General features: G+C 40.6%; 1 protein-coding gene across 2 annotated transcripts in view; it reads left to right on the top strand.

Annotated features, from left to right (window-relative positions):
- UGGT2 (UDP-glucose glycoprotein glucosyltransferase 2) overlaps positions 1-24,965 on the top strand; it is a 312,930-nt gene that overhangs the window by 75,852 nt on the left and 212,113 nt on the right. For both annotated transcript variants that reach the window (XM_038387171.2, XM_043504676.1), the window contains 2 exons: positions 9,883-9,982; positions 15,826-15,886. In XM_038387171.2, coding sequence (XP_038243099.1) covers positions 9,883-9,982; positions 15,826-15,886 — 161 coding nt within the window. The remainder of the gene's footprint in view (positions 1-9,882; positions 9,983-15,825; positions 15,887-24,965) is intronic.

Genomic DNA, 24,965 nt, shown 5'->3' with positions numbered 1-24,965 from the left:
TTAAGAAGGGCTGTAGAAGTGATCCTGGCAATTACCGACCAGTAAGTCTAACGTCAGTACCAGGCAAATTAGTTGAAAGAATAGTAAAGAATAGAATTGTCAGGCACATAGAAGAACATAAACTGTTGTGCAAAAGTCAACATGGTTTCTGTAAAGGGAGATCATGTCTTACTAATCTATTAGAGTTCTTTGAGGGGGTCAACAAACATGTGGACAAGGTGGATCCAGTGAACATAGTGTACTTAGATTTCCAGAAAGCCTTTGACAAGGTCCCTCACCAAAGGCTCTTACGTAAATTAAGTTGTCATGGGATAAGAGGGAAGATCCTTTCATGGATTGAGAACTGGTTAAAAGACAGGGAACAAAGGGTAGGAATAAATGGTAAATTTTCAGAATGGAGAGGGGTAACTAGTGGTGTTCCCCAACGGTCAGTTCTAGGACCAATCCTTTTCAACTTATTCATAAATGATCTGGAGAAAGGAGTAAACAGTGAGGTGGCAAAGTTTGCAGATGATACTAAACTGCTCAAGATAGTTAATACCAAAGCAGACTGCAAAGAACTTCAGAAAGATCTCACAAACTAAGTGATTGGGCAACAAAATGGCAAATGCAATTTAATATGGATAAATGTAAAGTAAGACACATTGGAAAAAATAGCCCCAACTATATATACAATATGATGGGAGTTAATTTAGCTACAACTAATCAGGAGAAAGATCTTGGGGTCATCATGGATAGCTCTCTGAAGAGAACTTCACACTTCCATGCAGTGTGCAGCGGCAGTCAAAAAAGCAAACAGGATGTTAGGAATCATTTAAAAAGGGATAGAGAATAAGACGGAGAATATCTTATTGCCCTTGTATAAATCCATGGTACGCCCACATCTTGAATACTGCGTACAGATGTGGTCCCCTCATCTCAAAAAAGATATACTGGCATTAAAAAAGTTTCGGTAAAGGGCAACTAAAATGATGAGTGGTTTGGAACAAGTCCCATATGAGATTAAAGAGGCTAGGACTTTTCAGCTTGGAAAAGAGGAGACTAAGGGGGTATATGCTAGAGGTATATAAAATCATGAGTGGTGTGGAGAAAGTGATTAAGGAAAAGTTATTTACTTGTTCCCATAATATAAGAACTAGGGGCCACCAAATGAAATTAATGGGCAGCAGGTTTAAAACAAATAAAAGGACGTTCTTCTTCACTCAGTGCACAGTCAACCTGTGGAACTCCTTGCCTGAGGAGGTTGTGAAGGCTAGGACTATAACAGGGTTTAAAAGAGAACTGGATAAATTCATGGAGGATTAAGTCCATTAATGGCTATTAGCCAGGATGGGTAAGGAATGGTGTCCCTAGCCTCTGTTTGTCAGAGGGTGGAGATGGATGACAGGAGAGAGATCACTAGATCATTACCTGTTAGGTTCTTTCCCTCTGGGACACCTGGCATTGGCCATTGTCGGTAGACAGGATACTGGGCTGGATGGACCTTTAGTCTGACCCAGTATGGCCATTCTTATGTTCTTATGAGTCTTAACAGACCACATAGCATGTATATACTATATAAATCGACAAGTGGGAGCCAGATCACCCTATCCCTGTGAAGAGGCAATGAGACGGTGGAACTGATTTATCACCTATGATGTCACACTATCAGCAGCTTTCCTTCTGGGCACTCAAAACTTGATAGTGGACAGTCTCAGTCACAAATTCCCACATGACCATGAGTGTGAGATAAACCCAGTGGTACTTTAGGACCTATTCAGGTGGTGAGGGACACTGACCATGGACTTCTTTGCCACTTACCTGAACAAGAAATGTCCACACCACTGCTCCAAAGCAGGTATGGGACGACATTTCCTGGGCAAGACTCTCCTTGTTTGACTGCTTGCACATGTCCATTGCAATGTAGTTGTGTGCACACCCTGAGCACAGCTTCTGGAATTTTTTCCCTTAGCAGTATCTGTTGGGTCAGCTCCAGTGCTGTCTGGTGTCATGTGCTTGTAGCACTGGTATAAAGGGCCCTCCCGACCCTGTTCCCTTCAGTTCCTTCTTGTCTCCCATGACAGTTGCAGGAACCCCTCATTGCTTAGGCATTCCTTCTCTTAGTGGTTTTTCTTCCAGATTTAGTGTTAGTTTTAGTTTTAGTATTTTATAGATATTAGGTAGTTTGGACACCTCCTCACTTGGATAGTACCAGGGCATGCTTCTGTCGCTGGGGTTTAAGCCCTGCGCCTTATGCAATAAGCCTGTGCCTTTGAGCAACCCGCACTTGAGCTGCCTCAAGTGCTTGGGGGAAGCTAAGAGGAAAGACCACTACCTAATCTGCAGGGATTTCAAGCCTTGGTCCAAGAAGGTCTGAGTTGCACATTTGAAGGTCATCCTCATGGACACGGCCTTAAGATCAGCCTTGGAACCGTGCTTGGACTTGGAAACACCTCGGTTTCAGTGCAGAGTGCTCCTCCAATGACCTGGGATTCTCGGCACCAATCATCCTCCTCGGTGTCCAAGAAGAAACACTGCAAACACTAGGAAAACAGCCAGTCTCCAGTACCAAAGGCCAAAGGAGACAGAGAGAAAGCGACAGCCTGGCACTGCATCATCAGGTGCCTGTAGCACTGGTACTGCAGCAATCTCTGACACCTGAACAGGAACAGCCTCAGAGTAGACAATGTACCTGCCTAGCCTGCACCTCAGCACTTGTAATCTTTGAAGCACTCGAGGTTGGCATCACAATCCCCTCTATACCTCTATTGCAATCCCTCTCCCCTCTTCAAGGACCCTTCTCACAAACATCTGGTGGAACAAGAAGTCCAGTCCCTCCTTTGGGTGGGAGCTGTGGAACAGGTTCCTTTTCACTTGAGAGGAAAGGGGTTCTATTCTCGCTACTTCCTAATTCCAAAAGCCAGATGAGCTCTCGGACCCATTTTAGACCTGCGTTGTCTCAACTAATATCTCAAGAACTTAAGTTCTACATGGTCTCCTTGGCTTACATAATTTCCTTGCTGTATCCTGGGGACTAGTATGCTGCCCTTGAGCTAAAGGACACTTATTTACGCATCTCAATCTTCCCTGGCCATAGACTTTTCTTAAAGTATGTAATGAATCAAGGTCACTTCCAGTTGTGGTGCTTCCATTTGGCCGGTCAGCCGCCCTGTGAGTTTTCACCAAATGCATTGTAGTAATAGTAGCTTTTCTCAGGAAGAAGGGAGTCCATATATTTCCTTACCTCAACAACTGACTACTTAAGGGCCAGTCCAGAGCTCAAGTGGAAGCCAACATTCATCTCATTCAATCGACCTTCAGTGCATTGGGCTTTCTGTTGAACTTCCAGAAGTCCACCGTGATCCTGGTCCAAACGATAGAGTTCATCAGTGCAGTACTCAATTCCATGCACGTGAGAGCTCTATTTCCAAACAACTGTTTCCTCTCAATTAAGTCCCCGATAAGCTCCAATCACAACTGTATGGAAGTGCCTGAGCCTCCTGGGCCACATGGCATTGTGCACATACATAAAGCAATATGTGAGGCTACCACTCAGACCTCTTCAAGCTTAGTTAGCTACGGTTTACTCCCCCTCTCGTCATCACCTGATCTCAGTGCTCACAGTTCCTGTCCAGGTCTTCAACTCACTGTCATGGTGACTGGACAATCGCATCGTATGCATGGGGGTACCCTTTTCAAAATGCCAGCCATCCTTGTCTCTGGTATGTGATGCATTGGCCCTCATTTGGGGAGCCCATCTAGGTTCCCTCAGATCTCAGGGGCTTTGGACCCAAGACTAGCTCTCTGTGCACATCAGTGTTAGGGAGCTCAAGGCAGTACATCTAGCCTTCCAGGCTTTTCTGCCTCACCTTACAGAGAAATCCATTTTGGTTCTCATGGACAATACGATGGCTATGTTCTACATAAATAGACAGGGTGGTTCATGTTCTTTCCCCCCATGTCAGGAAGCAGTCCGACTGTGGGAGCTCTGCATAGATCATTCCATCAATCTAGAGGTATCTTACCTTCCCAGGATTCAGAACCAACTAGCAGATTGACTCAGTAGGTCTTTCTTCTCTCACCACGAGTGGTCTCTCCGCCCAAACATTGTGAGGCTCATCTTCAAATGGTGGGGGACTCCCCTTGTAGACCTGTTTGCCATCCAAACCAACAGGAAATGCCATCAGTTCTGCTCCCTGAGAGATTACAGCCTGGGGTCCCTCACAGACGCGTTTCTGTTAACAAGAAAAAAGACACGGTTTCCTCTATCCTGCTGATGCACAAGGTTCTGATGAAGATCAAGCGGGACCAAGTGCGTGTCATCCTTATAGTCCTGACGTGGCTCAGGCAACTTTTGTTCTCCACCCTCTTAGGCATGTCTGTGGAGACACCACTGCAGATTCTGCTACACCTGAACTTGATATCCCGGGATCACAGTCAGCTGCTGCACCTGCACCTCTCATCTCTTCAGTTGATGGCTTAAAGCTCCATCGCTGAATCTGGAGGAGCGAATTTGCTCTTAGCAAGTCCGTGTGGTCCTACTGGGAAGTAGAAAGCCATCCATCAGAACTCTGTACCTTGCAAAATGGAAGAAGTTCTCCACCTAGTGTTCCCAGCAACAGATTCTGCCTTTGCAATCATCACTGCAGTTCATTCTAGACTACCTGCTACTGCAGAGACAACAAGGTCTAGCCGTCCTTTAAGACATAGTCCATCTAGCGGCCATCTCGGCCTTCCATCTCGAGTTCAACAACTGTTCTGTCTTTTCACATGACATGGTCATCCGGTTTTTCAAAGGCCTAGAGTACCCCCAGGTACTCCCAGGTTAGGAATCCCCCACACTGCTGGGGATCTATACCTTGTTCTTTCAAAACTTAGAGGACCCCCACTTTGAACCTCTAGCACAATGCTCATTATTACACATTTCCTGGAAAGTGGCCTTCCTGATGGCCATTACTTGAGGTCCGAGTCATCACTTCAGAACCACTGTATACAGTCTTTTTTTAAGGACAAAGTCCAGTTGTGTCTACACCCATCATTCCTTCCCAAAGTAGTCTCTTGATTTCTTTGCAGTCAAGTGAACTTTCTGCCAGTGTTCTACACTAAACTGCACATGAATAGGGAGGAAAAGCGCCTCCGTTTGTTGGATATTTGGCAGGCCCTGGCTTTCTACATACAAAGGATCAAAGCATTCTGCAGATTCACTCAGCTGTTCATAGCGATAGCTGAAAGATTGAAAGGTCTCTGCATTTTTGCACAGAGAATCTCATCCTGAATTACTTCGTGCATCAGGGCGTGTTATGACCTCACAAACATCTCGCCACCAGCTAACTTAACGGCTCACTCTACAAGGTCTCAAGCATCCTCCGCTGCTTTCTTAGCGCAAGTTCTGATTCAGGATATCTGTAGGGCAGCAGCATGGTTGTCAGTTCACAACTTCACAATGCACTATGCCATTACACAACAGGTTAGAGACAATGCCGGCTTCAGCCATGTGGTTTTACAGTCAGCCTGTCCTTGTTCTCTGAACCCACCTCCAGTGCAACTGCTTGTGAGTCACCTACATTGGAATGGACATGGGCAAGCACTTGAAGAAGAAAAAATGTTTACTAACTTTTCAGAAACTGTTGTTCTTTGAGACGTGTTGCACATGTCCATTCCAAAACCCACCCTCCGTCCCTGATCTACAAGAAGAAACCTAAGGAGAGTGGGGTCAGTAGGGCCCTTTTATATCAGTACTATGAGTGCCCGACAGTGGAGGGTGCTGGTGCCTCCCCAGCAGATAACACTAAAGGAAAAAATTCCTTAAGGTATGCACACACCTACATTGGAATGGATATGGGCAACACATCTCGAAGAACTATAGTTACAGAAAGATTAGTAGTAATTTTTTCTCCCCTAGGGCAGGGACCTTCTCTATGCTTTTCCTCCATTTTCCTTACTGTTGAAAGTCCTATTAAAAATAAAAAGAGAAGAAGGACACATCATACTGATTGCTCCTTCTTGGCCAAGACTGACTTGGAACCCTTACCTGTCACAACTTGCAAGGTTCCTGTTGATCTTTCTCCAATCCATTCCTTACCTCATCTTGCAGAACGAAGGATGCATCCTCTATCCCAACGTGGGGATTGTTTGCCTCAAGGCCTGGCTCCTTCATGGTTCCAGTGCATAGTGAACTCCTGCTTGAAGGAGGTACAAGAGGTATAACTACATAGTAGAAAGTCCTTGACATGTCAGACTTACCTAGAAAAATGATCCTGGTTTTGGATTTTGTGTTCTTCCCAACAAGTCTCTCTGATATCTGTGACTCTTCCAAAGATCCTAGACTATGTACTGACTCTAAAATCTTTGGGACTACTACTCAGTTCCCTCAAGGTCCACCTAGAATCTATAGCAGCCTTTCACTGTCAAGTAGAAGGATACTCAGTGCTATCACACCCGACCACTAAACGATTCCTTAAGCGTACAGCAGGGGTTCCCAAACTTGGTTCGCGGCTTGTTCAGGGTAAGTCCCTGGCAGGCTGCGAGATGCTTTGTTTACCTAAGCATGTGCAGGTACAGCTTGCTCACAGCTCCCAGTGGCTGCGGTTCGCCGTTCCCAGCCAATGGGAGCTGCCCGCCAGGGGCTTACCCTGAACAAGCCGTGAACCAAATTTGGGAACTCCTGGGGTAGAGTAAACCTTTTCCCATAACCCCGACATCTTAACCCCATGTAGGACCTAAAACTGGTATTGAAAGGCTTGACTAGACCTCCCTTCAAACCTGTGGCGACCTGTTCACTTACATACCTTTCAGTGAATACAGCCTTTCTGACAGCAATCACTTCAACTAGGAAAATAAGAGAAATAACAATCTGATGGCACATTTCTCCTCTCCCCCCCCCCCGCTCCCCCAAGTATTTTTTCAGGACAAGCTTATGCTCAGGCCACATCCAAAATTCTTCTCCATGGTAACCTCCCCATTTCATATGAACCAGTCGATTCACCTTCCAATTTTCTACCTCAAGCCTCATGCAACAACATGGAGGCTATATTGCACACTCTAGATGTCAGGAGAAGTCGAAGGATGAAGTCTTTCAGGAAATCTCCTAAACTTTTCCTCTCAATTGTGACAAGATATAAGGACTTGTCAATATCATCCCAGAGACTCTCCACATGGGTCTCGAACTGCATTCGACAATATTATAAGGTCCACAACATGACTCTGACAAATAATATTTGTGCACGCGCCACGAAGTTCATTCGTTTCTTTCTTCAAGAAAGTCTCTATCTCAGAAATATGTAGAGCAGCTACATGGGCATCAGTCCGCACCTTCGCAGAACATTATGCGATCACTGGGAACTCCGCCTCCAATGCTTCTTCAGCTCCACAGTATTGTCATCTATAACTGACCTGACTCCAAAGCCACAGCCCTCTGGTAGGGATGTGGTGTTGAAATCGCCTACAGTGGAGCACCCATAGGGACAGTACTCGAAGAAGAAGTTACTCATCCTGTGCAGTAATGATGGTTCTTTGAGATGTGTCCTCCTCTGGGTGCTCCACAACCCACCCTCCTCCCTTCTGCTTCAGAGTTCTTGTCAATGACTCTGCAGTAGAGAAGGAACTGAGGAGGGTTAGCCTGCACATACTGGCTAGTGTCAGGGAGGGGTACGGGGAGAAACAGTGCATGTGCGGGCCCCCGGCACTACCGAAGTTTTCCAATGAGCAGCGAAGCAATGCAAGCACACCTACAGTGGAACACCCATAGGGACATGCTTCTTGAAGAATCATCATTACTGCACAAGGCGAGTAACTTCTTTGTTGTGTGCCTAGCACCTGGTGGATATTGCCACTATCTAAATAATAATAACAAAAATAATAATAATAATAATAGTACTTCTGATTTAACTTTTTTTTTAGTTATTCTTTGTGGGGTTTTTAACATACCGTTTTGCACGTTTTCTTTATGCTGCTAAACTTTGTTATTATGAAGGGTTTTCTCTGCTTCATGTGCTTCATTCATATGGGTAATGATGATGTGACTTCATTTCTTTTTCTGTTTGTCTGTCTGTTTTGTGTAACTGACATTTGCACATCTACCACAACAGTAAAATATTAATTGTATGTTTTATGGGTGAAGATTGGTCAATAAGACATGACAGATATTCATTGAATTCTGAAACCTAGTATGCTATTTATTTTACACAGGTAATGAGTGGTGTTTTTCCATTGTCATTTTTTAAAATAATTCTAGATAGGTCAGGCATACCTACTGCCAGCGGAAAATATGAAATTAAGAATTTAAAACACATGATGAAATAATAAATATTATTATAGGCGAAGCTCTTAACGCCACCTATTATTAAGGTTTCCCCACACTTCCCATTCTAAGGCCTTATTTTCAGCTGTTTATAACTTTGCCAAACTTTAACCATTTGGTCTGAAATTTTCCATGCCAGATATCTGCCTCAGGCTGTTTTTTTTAAACAATTTCAGCCTAACCTGAAATTGTAAACAAACAAACAAAATAATTTATTTTACCCATTTAAACAATTTCTGATGCCCTTTCTGTAGCATTCTCATGCTTTGGAGCAGGGACTTGAAATTTTTCAGGGGAATTGATAGTTGTGTAACTTTTGTCATAGATTCATAGATACTAAGGTCAGAAGGGACCATTCTGATCATCTAGTCCGACCTCCTGCACAGCGCAGGCCACAGAATCTCACCCACCCACTCCTATGAAAAACCTCACCCATGTCTGAGCTATTAAGTCCTTAAATCATGGTTCAAAGACTTCAAGGAGCAGAGAAGCCTCCCTCAAGTCAACCATGCCCCATGCTACAGAGGAAGGCGAAAAACCTCCAGGGCCTCTCCAATCTGCTCTGGAGGAAAATTCCTTCCCGACCCCAAATATGGCGATCAGCTAAACCCTGAGCATATGGGCATCCCTGTGATAAAGTTATAAGTCTTTGAAAAATCACAATTTGCACATGCTCAATGGAGAGTTGATAGAGCACAGCAGCTAAAGTCCTCAAATATTCTATCCATTTGGAGATGTTCTGGGTCTGGTAAATCATGTTACCATGATTTACCATCTAGTGCTGGTCCACAAAGAGGATGACACACTACTATTGCTATCAGTTACTTCATTAGCTCAGGTGGCAGAGGACTTAGCGGGGGATCTGAAGGTACCTTGCAGATAAGCCACATAGGTGTTGATGTGATGCCATATGACGGAACTTCTGTTTTATCCATCTACTTTCTTTTAAACCTAAGAAATTACAAGGCAATTACAAGGCAACCCTAATTCTGTCATTTCTTAACTTATGTGTGCTCGACTTTCCACCCTTAATAATGTATGCAGTGTATTTGTAGCTGTGTTGGTTCCAGGATATTAGAGAGACAAGGTGACTGAGATAATATCTTTTATTGGATAAACTTCTGTAGGTGAGAGAGACAATCTTTCGAGCCATACCTTTCCCAGATGTGAAGAAAAGCTCTGTTTGGCTTGAAAGTTGGTCTCTCTCACCAACAGAAGTTGGTCCAATAAAAGATATCTCACTCACCTTGTCTCTAACAATCTTAATAATAAAAAGAAAAGGAGTACTTGTGGCACCTTAGAGACTAGCAAATTTATTAGAGCATAAGCTTTCGTGAGCTTGAAGTGAGCTGTAGCTCACGAAAGCTTATGCTCTAATAAATTTGTTAGTCTCTAAGGTGCCACAAGTACTTCTTTTCTTTTTGCGAATACAGACTAACACGGCTGCTACTCTGAAACCTTAATAATGTTCTTTTAATGCTGCTTTTTTCTGTCTAATTTAAATATAAAGAGTTCCAATTTTCTGCCTGTGCGTGTTGAGTTTTACAAAATATAAGTGATGTTGATTTATAGTTGTGTTCTCCAGTGATTTTTTTTTCTTACAGATCTAAGTTTTCAAGCAGCTTCTCAAATTATCTCCACCCCTGTTTATAGTGCCTTAAAGGTAATGAAAGACATTGCTCAGAACTTCCCAATAAAGGCCAGGTATGATAAAATTGTTTACTTTTTGAGTATCGATTCATTATTGATTTATGTTTGTGTTTGAATTTAATGAATATTTTCGCGATTTTTGCCAAATCCTGAAAATAGATAATCATGGTCTTGAACAGTTACTTTTGGAAGGAGTCCAAGTGACTTCAGTGAGAGCAGAGTAACTGTTAGAAGGATTGAGGATCAATCTCTTACTGATCTTCTGTCTGATGCATGGAGACCTTTATAAGTTAAGGGCTTGATCCTTCAAAGACTTACATATGTGAATAACTTTGCTCTTGGGAGTGGTCCTTTTTATCTCAGAGGGATGGGTGGATTTCCCAGGCTTCCTCTATTACAGAAACCAATTTTCTTGTTGCACTGCCATAGCCCTGCTCATGTAAAAGGTTGCTGTTTCTGTGAGCCAGTCATGCCTTGTCATAATTTTATTATTATAAATAAATATATTTAGCTCATTTTATTATTTTTAAATTTGTGGTTTATAATAGTGAAACTGGAAAGTACTAAAACTGAAAAGTCTGACCATTAGTATGACATAGCATAACCAGAGATAAATAGTCTGTTATACATTTCAGTTCAGTATCTTTCACAATGTTTTTATGCATCATTGCTAAACTTGTTAGAAGTTTTTTTGTGTCCGATACTGTATGTCACAGCTTGTCCCACAGTTTTTTAAATTGAATTATTGAGTTAAATATGATGCTAAATAGTGTTCTCTGCTTGAGACTGTCTCACAACATATTACAACTCCTAATTTAAGGATCTCCTTTTGTTTTATTGTCCCCATTGTTTTTCTGTTAAAGAAAAACTGTAGTGTAACATAAAAGCTACTCCAATCATATCTAATTGCAAAGAAGAGTAAATAAATTTTTTAAAATGTCTAAAATATAATTGCAAAGAAATATAAAGCAACCAGTTTGATATAAGTGAACACTTAAAAAAAATACAACTCATCATTAGAAAGCACGGGAAAAGGTACATAATTTGTAAGGCTCATTCTATTCTTATTTTTAAAAAATGGTTAAGTGGAAGGGACATTATCATCAAGTTAAAAAAAAAACTTGAAATCATCAAGTTTTAAAAAAGAATTAAAACTAATTTCAGGTACTACACCAGTTGCAGACCCCTGCAAGTTTTTGTGTTTCTACAACCACATTTACCTTTTTTTTTCCTCTTAAAGACTATAACAGGGTTCAACACAGAACTAGATAAATTCTTGAAGGATGGGTCCATCAATAGCTATTAGCCAGGGTGGACAGCGATGGTCTCCCTAGCCTCTGTTTGCCAGAAGCTGGGAATGAGTGACAGGGGATGGATCACTTGGTGATTACCTGTTCTGTTCATTCCCTCTGGGGAACTTGGCATTGGCCATTGTCAGAAGACAGGATACTGGGCTAGATGGACCTTCGGTCTGACCATTCTTGGCAACAGTATGGCCATTCTTATGTTCTTAAATAAAGTGTTTGTCTTTCCTTTTGCTGTGTATAACAGGGGAAATAGACTGTAATGAAAATAGACATAAACAGACTAGAAATAAAAATAGATTCTACCTCTCTAATCTTTTTTTAATTATACAAATCTTTGACATTACTATTAAAACTATAAGTTTAAAAATCAGATAAAATATTATTTTTAAATTATTGTGTGTGTGCCTATAGCAGTCTTACATTGAAAAAAAACTCATCAGGTAAAAAGAATTAATGTATTCTGATTCTTCACTGACATAACCTCTCATAAATTATGAGTAATTCTGCTGAAGTCAGTGGAATTCAATGAGTAAATCAGAGAAGAATCAGGCCTATTGAACAAAATAAATTACATTTCCTAACTTGCATTAGCAATGATATTTTAATAGTTAAACTGAAATAATTTTAATAATACAATTTACTTTTTATTATTTATGCTATTTTTTTTGTACATCACTCATTTTGGACTGTGAAAGTGGAGTAGTCATTTTCTGGCTGTCATGGACTAGCGCAATTCTGCAAAATTAGGATTGTAAATATTGTAGACAAATTGATTTAAATCAAAACAAAAAACTGTATTTGTAAAATTAAAAAGTTACATTTGTATCCAAAAATAGGTCCTTTTATTTTTAAAAAAAGTTTACAACTTTAGAAGTGTCCTTTTCCCAGGCTTTTTAGTGGTGAGCTTCATTTTCATGTTTCATTCTGTTTCCTAGAAGAAAGGTCAGCATGACTTAGTATTTACGAAATGACATCTTCTAACTTAAGAGAGGCCAGTTCATTTGATAGTATGCAGACAGTGACACAAGTGACATATTTGGAAGATATAAAAAAAATGATAACATATTTTTTGTTAGTTGACATACAATTTACCAGTTTGTAAGTATCTGGCTATTACATAAATACAATATGCAGTACCAGTACATACCCTGAGTTTCCTGATATCCATGCATAATATGCAAATGCTAATATGTTGAGCATATTAAAAGTTATACTTTAATAAACATTTATCTCAGTGGTATATATTTACATTTTATCCAGATAAAAGAGAAAAAGATTAATAAAGAAAGACAAACACCACAACATTTAAATATTGCAAAAATCTTCTCAAAATCACATAGTAGTCTTATTAATAACCACTTAGCTGCAGATGGAGGTGAATATAAGTCTCAAGGGGTGGGGTTCAGGGATGTTCACTGAACTCACCATACTGCTTTGTGTGTCCTAATGTTCTCCCCTTACACGTTTAACTTATACGCATCAAAATAAGTAATTACAGTTTGGTTAAAATGATGCTTTCTGAATAAACATATCTAGTTTTGCGTCGCTGTACTGTGTAGACTTCTCTTATCCATTTTTCAGATTCCTTTATGTTGTTTGGAGCTCATTTTATTATTTTTAAATTTGTGGTTTATAATAGTGAAACTGGAAAGTACTAAAACTGAAAAGTCTGACCATTAGTATGACATAGCATAACCAGAGATAAATAGTCTGTTATACATTTCAGTTCAATATCTTTCACAATGTTTTTATGCATCATTGCTAAACATTTTGTGTATTTTGTCAACTTTAAGTGCTCATCTCTATTTACAAAAACAGAAAACTTCATTTTATTCATCATGTCAGTGATGAAATTTTGACCACTTTTGACATCTCTTCCACAAGCGGTTTTACATCTTCTTCTATGCTCCCTCTTATGCATGAACCGTTCTCCTCCGTTCTCCACTACTATCCTCTCCCCTTCAATTTTTTTCATAACCTGCCTCCCCCAAAAACATGACACAATGCCTAATGATAATGGTTAGGCATGGGGCCAGTTAGTGATTCATTAATATCTATTGTTCACTTGTCTTATCTTATTACAAAAAAAAACACAAAAACCTACAAACATTTAAGATAACACATTTGATGTTAGGTTCCTATTAATGTCATGTCAGCTCCGTCTGCTCTTTTCCCCATTCCATTGTGTTCTGCCTCTCCTTTTTTGTGTCTTCTCTATTTAGATTTTAAATGTCTTGGACAGGGACTATGTTCTGTTTAGTATCTAGACGGTTCCCCACATGATGGAGCACTGATTCTGATTGAGGCCTATAGGAGCTAATTTTATACTACCACTACTACCACTAATACAATAATTATAATAATGAAGTACAAAATTATGCCAAATGTAGTCAGATTCAAATAGGACCGAGTTACTTTTTCTTTAAACAATGACTAACTACTTCAAGGCTGTTTGAAAGTATTCATACAGGGCCAGAATGGTATTTACTGTGTTGGTGTTTAAACATTTCACTCTTTAATTTTTGGCTTTGTGATTTGTCCTACTTATTTAATGGCTAAATTATTCCTTTGGCTAAATTAACTCTCAGGAATAATTCCCATCAATTACAGAAATACTTTATGATGGGGGAAAATGTTATATTAGCTATGTTTCTAAATGATGCTTATTGCTGGTAGCAGGCTTTCTCAAAACTCTGTGCTGCAGAGCCAATTGCTTTCAGGCTTTTAGCTTAATAGTGGGGTTTTTCCCCCCCCCAATCCTTGTGCTTCATTTCTCAAGTGGGTGTTTTGCTGGTATCTTTGAGCTAGTTTCAGATGTTCTTATCAATCGTTGTGCTTATGTTTTCTTTATTATAAATTTTTCATTTAAATCTGTTTTCATTTTTGAAAGAAATTATTATTCTATATCGTTTCCATTCTTGCTCTCCTGCATTAAAATTTTATACTAAAAAAATCCCAATTAACACAGATAGTAGGATATTTACTGTGTTTGTGTGTGCATAGAGAATAAACATAGTTGTATGGTTATAAAAGTTTTATACGGATGAATTTGGGATGACTATATTATTCATGAGATGTGAAGGCATGAGTGAGTATTCAGGTCTTCCCAAACAATTACTCACATCAACATCTTTGTAACACAGAGTCTATTCTGTATTTTTCTAGCTCTCTCTATGAGATCATAGACCCTGATTCTTCTCCTCACTCCATTTGACAGGCAGAATGATAACTAATTATCATCTAGGAATTTTCTGTCCTCTATAGCTCTTACTTCTGTTCTTCCAATTTTATTCCAGCCTCATATAGGCAGTGACTGCCTTAGTGTTGTCTTGCCACCATTTTCTTTCCTTAGAAATTTATTATCTGAAAGCATGGAATAAGAGAAAGCTAAATCAAAGAAAACAAAAAAGTCATCTGTACCTCTTGCAGCTACTGAGACTTTAAGTTGTTCTGTTCTCCCTATGAGAAGAATATTTTACCGTAGAGGAGCAAGACAGTAACTGACATGCTTTCTTGGAAGGTATCAGGCAAACAAGACATCTTAGCATGTTCAAAGGGAAGTAAAGCTTTCTTGTGGGAACTGAGGTTGTACCCAAGCAAACTCAGAAGTCATAGTTTTCTCTGACTTTCACTATATTAATGTTTCATTAATGAACCCCTCATTCCCCTGAAGTGCTAGAATGGGTTCACAAGTCTTTCTGGCAGCTAAATCTTAAAAAAAAAAAAAAAAAGCTTTGCTTGTCCTTGCAAAAAAATTAACTAAAAAGCCTCCAACAGCCTCTTGAAGCTGCATGATATACTTCCTTCACTTTTTCCAGTGGTCTTTGTTGAAGATGGATTATATTTTCGGAGGCATATTTTCACATCCATGAAATAAAGTTGGTAAAGCCTTCCACAATTTTCTTAAATGGTGAAAGTAGCCAAACTATGGTTGTTGTAGATATAAGAGAAAGTTTAATATGTAAAGATACCCACAATTAATAATTCTTTGAACTTGCTATAGAGCCTCTCCTACAGAGATTCCAAAGTGTGTTTGAATGCTAATTAAGCCTTGTAATATGCTGATGAGATACTATACATATGTTTTGTTACCATTTTTGAGAATAGTAAACTGAGGCACAGAGGTTAAGTAATTTATCCACATGTACATAGTGACTGGCTGAGATGGAAACAGAACCTAGGCGCCTCAGTCCCCAAACACATTCTCTAATGGCTAGACTACCTTTGTAAGTGGTTGTTCATAACACTTTCCAATGGACTAAAGTCAAAACTGAGAGCTTCAGATCACTTTGATTTAGTTGCCTAGATATGGAGGTAAATAACTTTAACATCCAGATTTGAAATTATGAACTAAGATGATATATCTTGGATACTTAAGTAACTTCAGTATGTACAAAATGCTAGCTATTTCCTAAAATTAATATAAAGAAGGTGAAATAATACTGTAAATATTGAGGTAACCTTATATGTTTAGATTTGGGATTTTTTAAGGCTGATCACTGTACCCCTGAAAATAACATATATTAGGTAAGGAAGAATGTTTGTTTAAATGTAGAATGGTTGAGTAATACCAGTATTTTATTCCTACAGATCTTTGACCAGAATTCCTGTAAACCAACAAATGCGAAATGAAATAGAGAAGAATCAGAAGGTTTGCCCTTGTTCCTTGAATTATACATAAAGTGACAATAAAATTACAGCTATGGGACATTTTTGCATTAATGTAGCAACTTTTAAGTGATTTCTAATGAAGAGGAGGAAATCGTTTTAAAAATTTATTCTGTTCCTAAATTTAAATAATTGATTTATTTTTCTTCACTTCTCTTGAGTTTGATTCACTAACTATGCTCTGTCCTCAGTTAATGAAAGGACATGAGGCTGATTTGTAAGTCTGCTAAGCGACCCAACTCCCATTGAAATGAATGGGAACTGCAGATACTCACCTTGTTGGGAAATCAGACATTAATATTTAAGTAAACCTTATGGGGAGGAGTTTAATCTTAATTAAACTGTTTCAAGTCAAACATACATTAGTAGAATATATAATTGCATACATACAGTGTACATTTTTCTATCAAAAATGTCACATAATTTATGAAAAAAGTACTGCATGATTTTTTGTACATAACATTCAGTTATCCAAAAATTCCCATCTATGTGTATTTCTACTCTTTTGTCCATGCTTTCAAAGTGTGACCAGGTGAGAACCCCTTTAATTCTAAATGTTTCATAATACCCCTTCACTCATTATCCCAACATCATTTCCTTTCTGAGCATATTGAGCAAAACTGCGGGTCGGATTTGTTCAACATCTTTTTTAATGATCTGAGTGATGGGATGGATTGCACCCTCAGCAAGTTCACAGATGACACTAAACTGGGGAAAGGGGTCGATATGCTGGAGGGTAGGGATAGGGTCCAGAGTGACAACAAGGACAAGTGCAGAGTCCTGCACTTAGGATGGAAGAATCTCATGCATTGCTACAGGCTGGGGACCGACTGGCTAAGCAGCAGTTCTGAAGAAAAGGTCCTGGGGATTATAGTGGATGAGAACCTGGATATGAGTCAACACTATGCCCTTATTGCCAAGAAGGCTAATGGCATATTGGGCTGCATCAGTAGGAACATTGCCAGCAGATTGAGGGAAGTGGTTATTCCCCTCTATTCGGCACTGGTGAGGCCACATCTGTAGTACTGTGTCCAGTTTTGGGTCCCCCACTACAGAAAGTATGTGGACAAATTGGAGATTGTCCAGCGGAGGGCAACGAAAATGATCAGGGGGTTGGGGCACATGACTTATGAGGAGAGGCTGAGGGAACTGGGCTTGTTTAGTCTGCAGAAGTGAAGAGTGAGGGGGGATTTGATAGTAGCCTTCAACTACCTGAAGGGGGATTCCAAAGAGATGGAGCTTAGCTGTTTTCAGTGATGGCAGATGACAGAACAAGGAGCAATGGTCTCAACTTGCAGTGGGGGAGGTCTAGGTTGGATATTAGGAAACACTGTTTCACTAAGAGGGTGGTGAAGCACTGGAATGGGTTACCAAGGGAGGTGGTGGAATCTCCATCCTTAGAGGTTTTTTAGGTCTGGCTTGACAAAGCCCTGGCTGGGATGATTTAATTGCTGTTGGTCCTGCCTTGAGCAGGGGGTTGCACTAGATGATCTCCTGAGGTCTCTTCCAACCCTAATCTTTTATAATTCTAAGATTCTATATTTGGTGGAGGAGTTACCAGTTCTCCGCAGTATTTATCCCAGCTTTGATCATACTTTGGGAACACAGCTTGCCTTCAAATCCTTATAGCAATTTTGAATTTTCTTCTGTGAGTTTCCTTATTTATTTTAAAAATTGTCTTCAATCAAGGTGCTGACTTGGTTGGCAAACTATGATGCTGTAGGTAGTATTGACATTCTTGGTACTCCCTCCCTCCTGTTCTCCTGCCTATGCTACCTCTCACTTTGGAGCATCTAGCTGAGGATGGACTGCACACATGGAGCATTGTATCTACTCATAAAGCATTGTAGCTGGGTGAGTTGATAGAGCAATAGGCTTCTGTGCTTCTCATTGTTAATAGAGGCAGGCTTCAAGCTCTTCCATTTCTTGGTATCACACTTCGGTTCTGTATATTAGATCGGCAACCTTTGGTACGCGGCCTGCCAGGGAAAGCCACTGGCAGGCCGGGACGATTTGTTTACCTGCAGGTTCGGCTGATCGCAGTTGCCACTGGCCGCAGTTCACTGTCCCAGGCCAGTGGGGCTGCGGGAAGCGGCGTGGCCAGTGGGAGCTGCGATTGGCTGAACCTGTGGACGCGGCAGGTAAACAAACAATCCCGACCCACCAGCAGCTTTCCCTGGTGGGCCGCGGGCCAAAGGTTGCTGATCCCTGGACTATTCTGTAAAGTTTTTATACCATACCTATCACCATAGTATTTTGAGTGCCCAGTTTATGGTATTTGATTGATGCAGTTCAATTCTTGATGCACCTTTACACTTCTTCATTAAAAAAATTGTATTAAGTACAATTTATCTTTCAGATGCAGAATAAAAAATACCCTGGGGCTGCTGTAGGTAGCCTAAATATAATCTTTGTGTTGCTAATGAAGAGGCATGATTACAGTGTCTTCTGCCTGAGTAAAGATTATGGTTGTCTGGAATGTAAGATGTGTGCTTAGATATTGCTCTGCACTTTCAGGTCTTTGAGAACCTTCTATAGGGCCCTGGCTTGTCCCCAGCCCTTAAAGGACTCACTCCCATACTCAGCATCTCGTTGTAAACAATTTTATTTTCCAAACATAAGCAAAAACAACAGCCCAGTTCTTTAGCCCATCCTGGCCTATAGCTCCCAGGAGATTTTCCCCTTTCCTTTCACTCCCTCCTGCTTCACGGCCTCTAGCAGGATTCTTCTGTGCTCTTTTGAATGAGCACTGCCTCTCAGAGCTTTTTCACTGGATGCCCTTCTCTTCTCCTCCCTCTCCCCCTCCCCAGTTTCCACCTCCTCCCCTCCTAGGGGACTTTGGCCCACTCCCAGGGCACTTCCTGTTGCTCTTGCTCCTTGATCATCCCCCTTTCTTACTGAAAGCCTGGATGTTTATAGCTCCAGCCAGGTGGTGCCCTGCCTCTTAATTGGTCAACCTTAATTGCACCTGTTCTAGGACAAGGGAGCTGAAATGACTTCATTTCAAAGGACCAGTCATTCTCTACTTCAAAGTAACATCCAGACTTGATGTTTAAAGCTTGTTATTACAAATCCCTGTCAGCCTGCTTTAGTGCAGGTCCAGTGAAAGGATAAACCCAACATCAGCATTCCCATGTGTATAAAGAGTCCTGCAAGATCTGATTGCATTGTGTCACTGGGACACATCAACACTCTTCTGAATGTTAAACAGGACATCATCATCTCCAAAATTCTATGCTCAATCTGTGCTAAGAGGGGAACAGTTGTCACCTGATTCCCAACTGACATTGTTCTTGGCTTGACAGCCATTTCTTTAAGCAGTAACTGTGATATTTGATTCTAAGAGGCTATAGCAAGAATTATTGCATAATCTAATGACCTCTATCATCAGATTGTTTTTGCAACAGCCTTAATCCCAAAAAACAACATCCTCATATTGGGCAAATTGGAATCCACAGCACTGTGGAAGTTTTGGTGACATCAGCAATGAAATCTGTGACCTGTACCATGATGCACGTCCCATCTCAGTTACCAACGAACCTTACTGTAACAGTAGTGTTAGCACAGCTGGTGTCAATGCTTGTTTTACCTGCACTGACTCTTCTACCACCCATGTTGATTCAGCTACCTACAAACTCTTTTGGGAATCAGGAGGAAAAGTGCTGCAGATGAGCACAGAGAGGAACTCTACTTAACTTCTGAGGAAAATGACAACTCTTCAGCAACTATTTCCATACTTCCTCCAAGAAGAGGACAAGAGTAATGACTTCCCTGGAGGATACAAACTTTCTGGAACTGAAGACTAAAGTTTCCGACTTGACTCTGATTCACGAACAAAAAATCAAACTCAATAAAAATAGAGCTAAGGTTGAAAATAAGTTTTAATGAATTTCAGCTAATACTCCAAAACAATATTATTTCCTTTACAAAAAATCTGCACCTTTAAAAGCCCAAACCTGGGCATGTTTAGAAATTAACTGCTAACAATTCAGCCTCTTTCCTACTAGACATACCCCATCATCACACACTCATTACAACTGACTTAAACTGCTCATGCAAACTTAACTTTGTACCTTAAAACTTACAAAAAATATGCAAAAGCCAAAATAACTAGTTACTGAATTCAGTATCTAGTCAGTTTATACTTAGAAGTACTTAAAAATAATTTTAAGTATTGCTCTTACATCAACATGAACACAGCTCTGTAAGCACTATGTAGTCCTTCAGTTTAGCCCTCCCTCAGCATTCCCTGGACTTTTTTTTTTTTTAATAATCCTCATTTAATGAGCTCCTAGTTAACACTATCTTTGTTTGACTGAAAGAGATTATGGAATCCATACTGTTTATTATATATATTTGTAATTTCCCTAACACTTTTCTCTCTTACCCAAAAATAGTAAATGGCTCCATTTCTCAACAAGGCCAGCAAAACTAAATAAATTTGGGGGTTTAGTTTAGCTTTAGTTATACAAAGACAAACAAAAAGCAGCCGAACATCAAATAAAAACAGCTCCCCCAAACAGAAGAATTAAAAAAAAAAAAAAAACCAAACACGAACAAATGAAAACTACCCATCTGGAATTAACTGACAAGGATAATTTAAAGGAAGGGCCAGTTAAACATCAATACAACAGCATATAACTTTAAAATAATAAATAAACTCTTTTGCATGAATAAAAGTTAGGCAACTTTCTAAACATCACCATTACAGTGCATTAAATTGGCATGCAACTTCTTGAGCTACAGTGCATCCATCTAGCAGCAGGGAAGATATGATCTCATGCTGTGCATAACTGAATGATTCCCTTCTCAGATAATGGAAGTTCAATAGAAAATGTAATGAGAGGAAATGACTAAAACATATTAAAGGTTGAAAACCATATGATGATTAAATGTAGTCAAAATGACATCCAGCTGTATGAGTCTGTACTAAAGACTGCTGTATGTGAATGATTCCAAATACCTGTTAAATATTACACATCTGGATATGCAGTAATTTGCCAACTATATGACTAAATGTTCTTCTTTTAGTATTGTTCATATCAAACCCCATTTAATGGCCTTAAAGGGCATAGGTATCCCTTCCACTATGCTGGACTTGATTAGACAGCTGCATAATGAAACCATTGTCCATGTACATCTGGGGAATCAGGTGTCTGCACCTTTTAAATCAGTATCTGGTGTCAGGCAGGCCTGCGTCTTGGTCCCTCTACTCTTTTGTTGGCAATGGACTCCATGCATTCCATCAGGTCCACAGGCATTAAGATTGGTGCTCTCTCGTTCTGAGGCCTTGACTATGTTGAGACATTGCTCTTTTGGTACAGAGTCCCGACAGGTTTCACAAGGCACTCCAGCAAATGGAGGAGGAGTTAGCTAAGATTGGTCTCCATGTTTCATGGTCCGAGCCAAAGTTGCAAAATCTAGGACCAGGTCCATCAGTGACTCCAATCTCTTTGAATAATGAAACTGTAGAAGCAGTCTCAAACTTTTGCTGTTTGGGTTCTATACTCACCAGTTCCTCCAACTCTCACACGGAGGTTCTCCATTGGATTGGCATTGCAGCATCTGCCAGGAGTCATTTACAATGAATATGGAATCAACATCATCTCAGCACAGCAACCAAGTTCAGGATCTATTCAAGCTGTATGCTCCCCATACTGTTGTACAGCTGCAAAACCTGGACACTGCGCTGCTCAGACTGGGCAAACTGGAGGCTTTCCACACAAAACGCCAACGTTGTATATTTGGCATAATGTGGAATCACTTCATTTGTAATGCAGATGTTTATGGTCACTCAGGTCTACACACTACCAGGGCCCTGTCCCAGATGGCACCTTATGCTTTTTGGACATGTTGTGGGAACGTCACAAGACGTTCCAGTGAACGCTGTTCTCCAGGTGTCTTGTAACATCCATGAAAAAATTCCACCAGCCGAAGTGGAGGCAGCCGAGAGGCAGAACCCCTGTTACGTGGGTTCATCAAGTCTCTTTTGCTGTTGGACTCTCGGGCTGAAGGCCCTTGTGGCCGTGCAGGAACAGATCAAATGGTGAACAATCTCTATGGCCGACCGTTCGGGTAAGCGTTGAAGAAGAAACCCCAATTTTGGAAGCTTAAAGAATCTCTGCATCAGAGTAGGAATGCCTTTGAAAGCAGTAATGTTGGTGCCAGATGGATGCTCCCTTGCAGAGCTAAATGTCTGGTATGAAGTTACATAATGAGCTTCAGGTCTGATGCTACCTAGTTCTTTTCCTATTGAAGTAGCAGAGGATTAGGAAATCCTTTAGACTCATGTTTCCATACCTTGTGACTGTTACCTCTACTTTTAATTCTTGCTTTTTGTAGTTTTATTTAGTAGATTTTGTACCTCTTGGACTGGCCAGTTGCAGCCTGTTTATCGTCGTTAACTCTGGTCTATTTGTAGATCCAAGCGTGTGGGACTTAGCACTGTGCCTTCAGTAATAGTAAGATTTCCACTATGGATGACCATACCTGTTACCATCAGTACATCTAAGGGGGTCCCTCACCAAATGCCTGCTCCATCTTGCTTGGCTTTCCCCCCAGACCTCTGGGAGGACTCTGAAAGCTGCTGCAAGACTTTCTTGATACAGGAATCTTTTCACCCTTCAAACTGTTGCCAACTCATCATAGTTCCTCAGTTCTAATCACATCAGTGACCCATCCATCATCCACAGGCATTGCAAAAAGTTGGAATACTCTGTATCAACGCTTATGGTGAGAACAGGTCCTGTGTCAGTTCTGTGAGGTGCTGCTGTATGGCCTTGATTACCATCTGGGATGTACCTTCTCCTTTTCCTTTGGAGCTAATTAAGGCTCTGCCCTCTGAAACTCTGCTTTCATCAGCATGCAGTACTTACTCAGAGCCACTAGTTCAGATTTCAGAGTAGCAGCCATGTTAGTCTGTATTCGCAAAAAGAAAAGGAGTACTTGTGGCACCTTAGAGACTAACAAATTTATTTGAGCATAAGCTTTTGTGAGCTACAGCTCACTTCATCGGATGCATTTGGTGGAAAATACAGAGGGGAGATTGATATACACACACAGAGAACATGAAACAATGGGTTTTATCATACACACTGTAAGGAGAGTGATCACTTAAGATGAGCCATCACCAGCAGCAGGGGGGGGAAGGAGGAAAACCTTTCATGGTGACAAGCAAGGTAGGCTATTTCCAGCAGTTAACAAAAACATCTGAGGAACAGTGGGGGGTGGGGTGGGGGGGAGAAATAACATGGGGAAATAGTTTTACTTTGTGTAATGACTCATCCATTCCCAGTCTCTGTTCAAGCCTAAGTTAATTGTATCCAGTTTGCAAATTAATTTCAATTCAGCAGTCTCTCGTTGGTCTTGTTGCCGTTGTTGATGGAGTCTGAGTTTTTCCCTAGAGACTCTTGGGTCTGAGATCCACCCGTTGTGCTTGGGTCTTCATTCTCCAAGCCTGTGGATTGGGCCCTAGCTCCCATTTTAGAAGATGCTGCAGTTTCTGGAAGACCAGGTTATCCAACTTGGGCCTCTCAAACTCCTCTGAATATGACTAATGGCCAGCCATCTTGTCCTTATAGACTCAACATCCATTGGTCTGGTAGGCTGTCAGGGTTCCTTCCCCACTCTGAACACAGATGTGGGGACCCGCATGAAAGACTCTCTAAGCTTATTCTTACAAGCTTAGGTTAAAACTTACCCAAGGCACAGATTCCCTTCTTGGCTTGGGATCGTTGCCACCACCAAGTGATTTAACAAACAATCAGGGAAAGGACCACTTGGAGTTCTATTCCCCCAAAATATTCCCCCAAGGCTAGACACCCCCTTTCCTGGGGAGGCTTGAGAATAATATCCTAACCAATTGGTTACAAAATGATCAAAGACCCAAACCCCTGGGTCTTGGAACAATGGAAATATCAGTCAGGTTCTTAAAAAGGATATTATTTAAAGAGAAAAAGGTAAAAGAATCACCTCTGTAAAATTAAGCTGGGTAGTTAACCTTACAGAGTAGCAGAAAATTCAAAGAGCACAGAGGTACCCCTCCCCTCTATCCTTAGTTTCAAAGTTACAACAAAACAAGGATAAACCTCCCTCTAGCAAAGGGAAAATTCACTAGTTGAGAAAACAAAGGTAAATTAATATGCCTTCCCTGGCTGTTATTTACAAGTTTGAAATATGAGAGACTTGCTCAGGAAGATTTGGAGAACATGGATTGATGTCTGGTCCCTCTTAGTCCCAAGAGCAAACGGCCACAGGAAACAAAGAACCCAAAACAAAACCTCTTCCCCCCCCGGCCCCCCAGATTTGAAAGTATATTTTGCCCCCATTGGTTTCTTTGGTCAGGTGCCAACCAGTTACTTGAGCTTCTTAACCCCTTACAGGTAAGGAGGAATTTAGGCTACCCCTATGGTTATGACATAGGCATATGTCAATCAGTCTACTGAGGAAAAGTCTCCTATTAAAAGCTATGGAGAAATATGGACCTTCTTTCTCCTTTTTTCCTCCCTTGAAAGACCCATATGTTCTGTCATAAATATAAAGGGAAGGATAACCACCTTTCTGTATACAATGCTATAAAATCCCTCCTGGCCAGAGGCAAAGTCCTTTTATCTGTAAAGGGTTAAGAAGCTCAGGTAACCTGGCTGGCATCTGGCCCAAAATGACCAGTGAGGGGACAAGATACTTTCAAATCTGGAGGGGGGGAAAAGGTGTTTGTCTGTCTGTGTGATACCTTTGCCGGGAACAGATCAAGGATGCAAGCCCTCCAACTCCTGTAAAGTTAGTAAGTAATCTAGCTAGAAAATTAGGTTTTCTTTGTTTTGGCTTGTGAAATTCGCTATTCTGGAGGAAATGCGTATTCCTGTTTTTGTGTCTTTTTGTAACTTAAGGTTTTGCCTAGAGGGATTCTCTATGTTTTGAATCTGACTGCCTGTAAGATTATTTTCCATTCTGATCTTACAGAGTTGTTCTCTTATCTTTTTTTGTTCTTCTAATAAAGTTCTGATTGGGTTTTTGGGGTCTTAAAATCCAAGGCTGGTTTGTGCTCATCCTGTTTATTCTCA

Source organism: Dermochelys coriacea, chromosome 1 (assembly GCF_009764565.3).
Source record: "Dermochelys coriacea isolate rDerCor1 chromosome 1, rDerCor1.pri.v4, whole genome shotgun sequence".
Lineage (NCBI taxonomy): Eukaryota > Metazoa > Chordata > Testudines > Dermochelyidae > Dermochelys > Dermochelys coriacea.
Note: the sequence above shows the minus strand (reverse complement) of the source record. Positions and strands in the feature narration are given on the sequence as shown.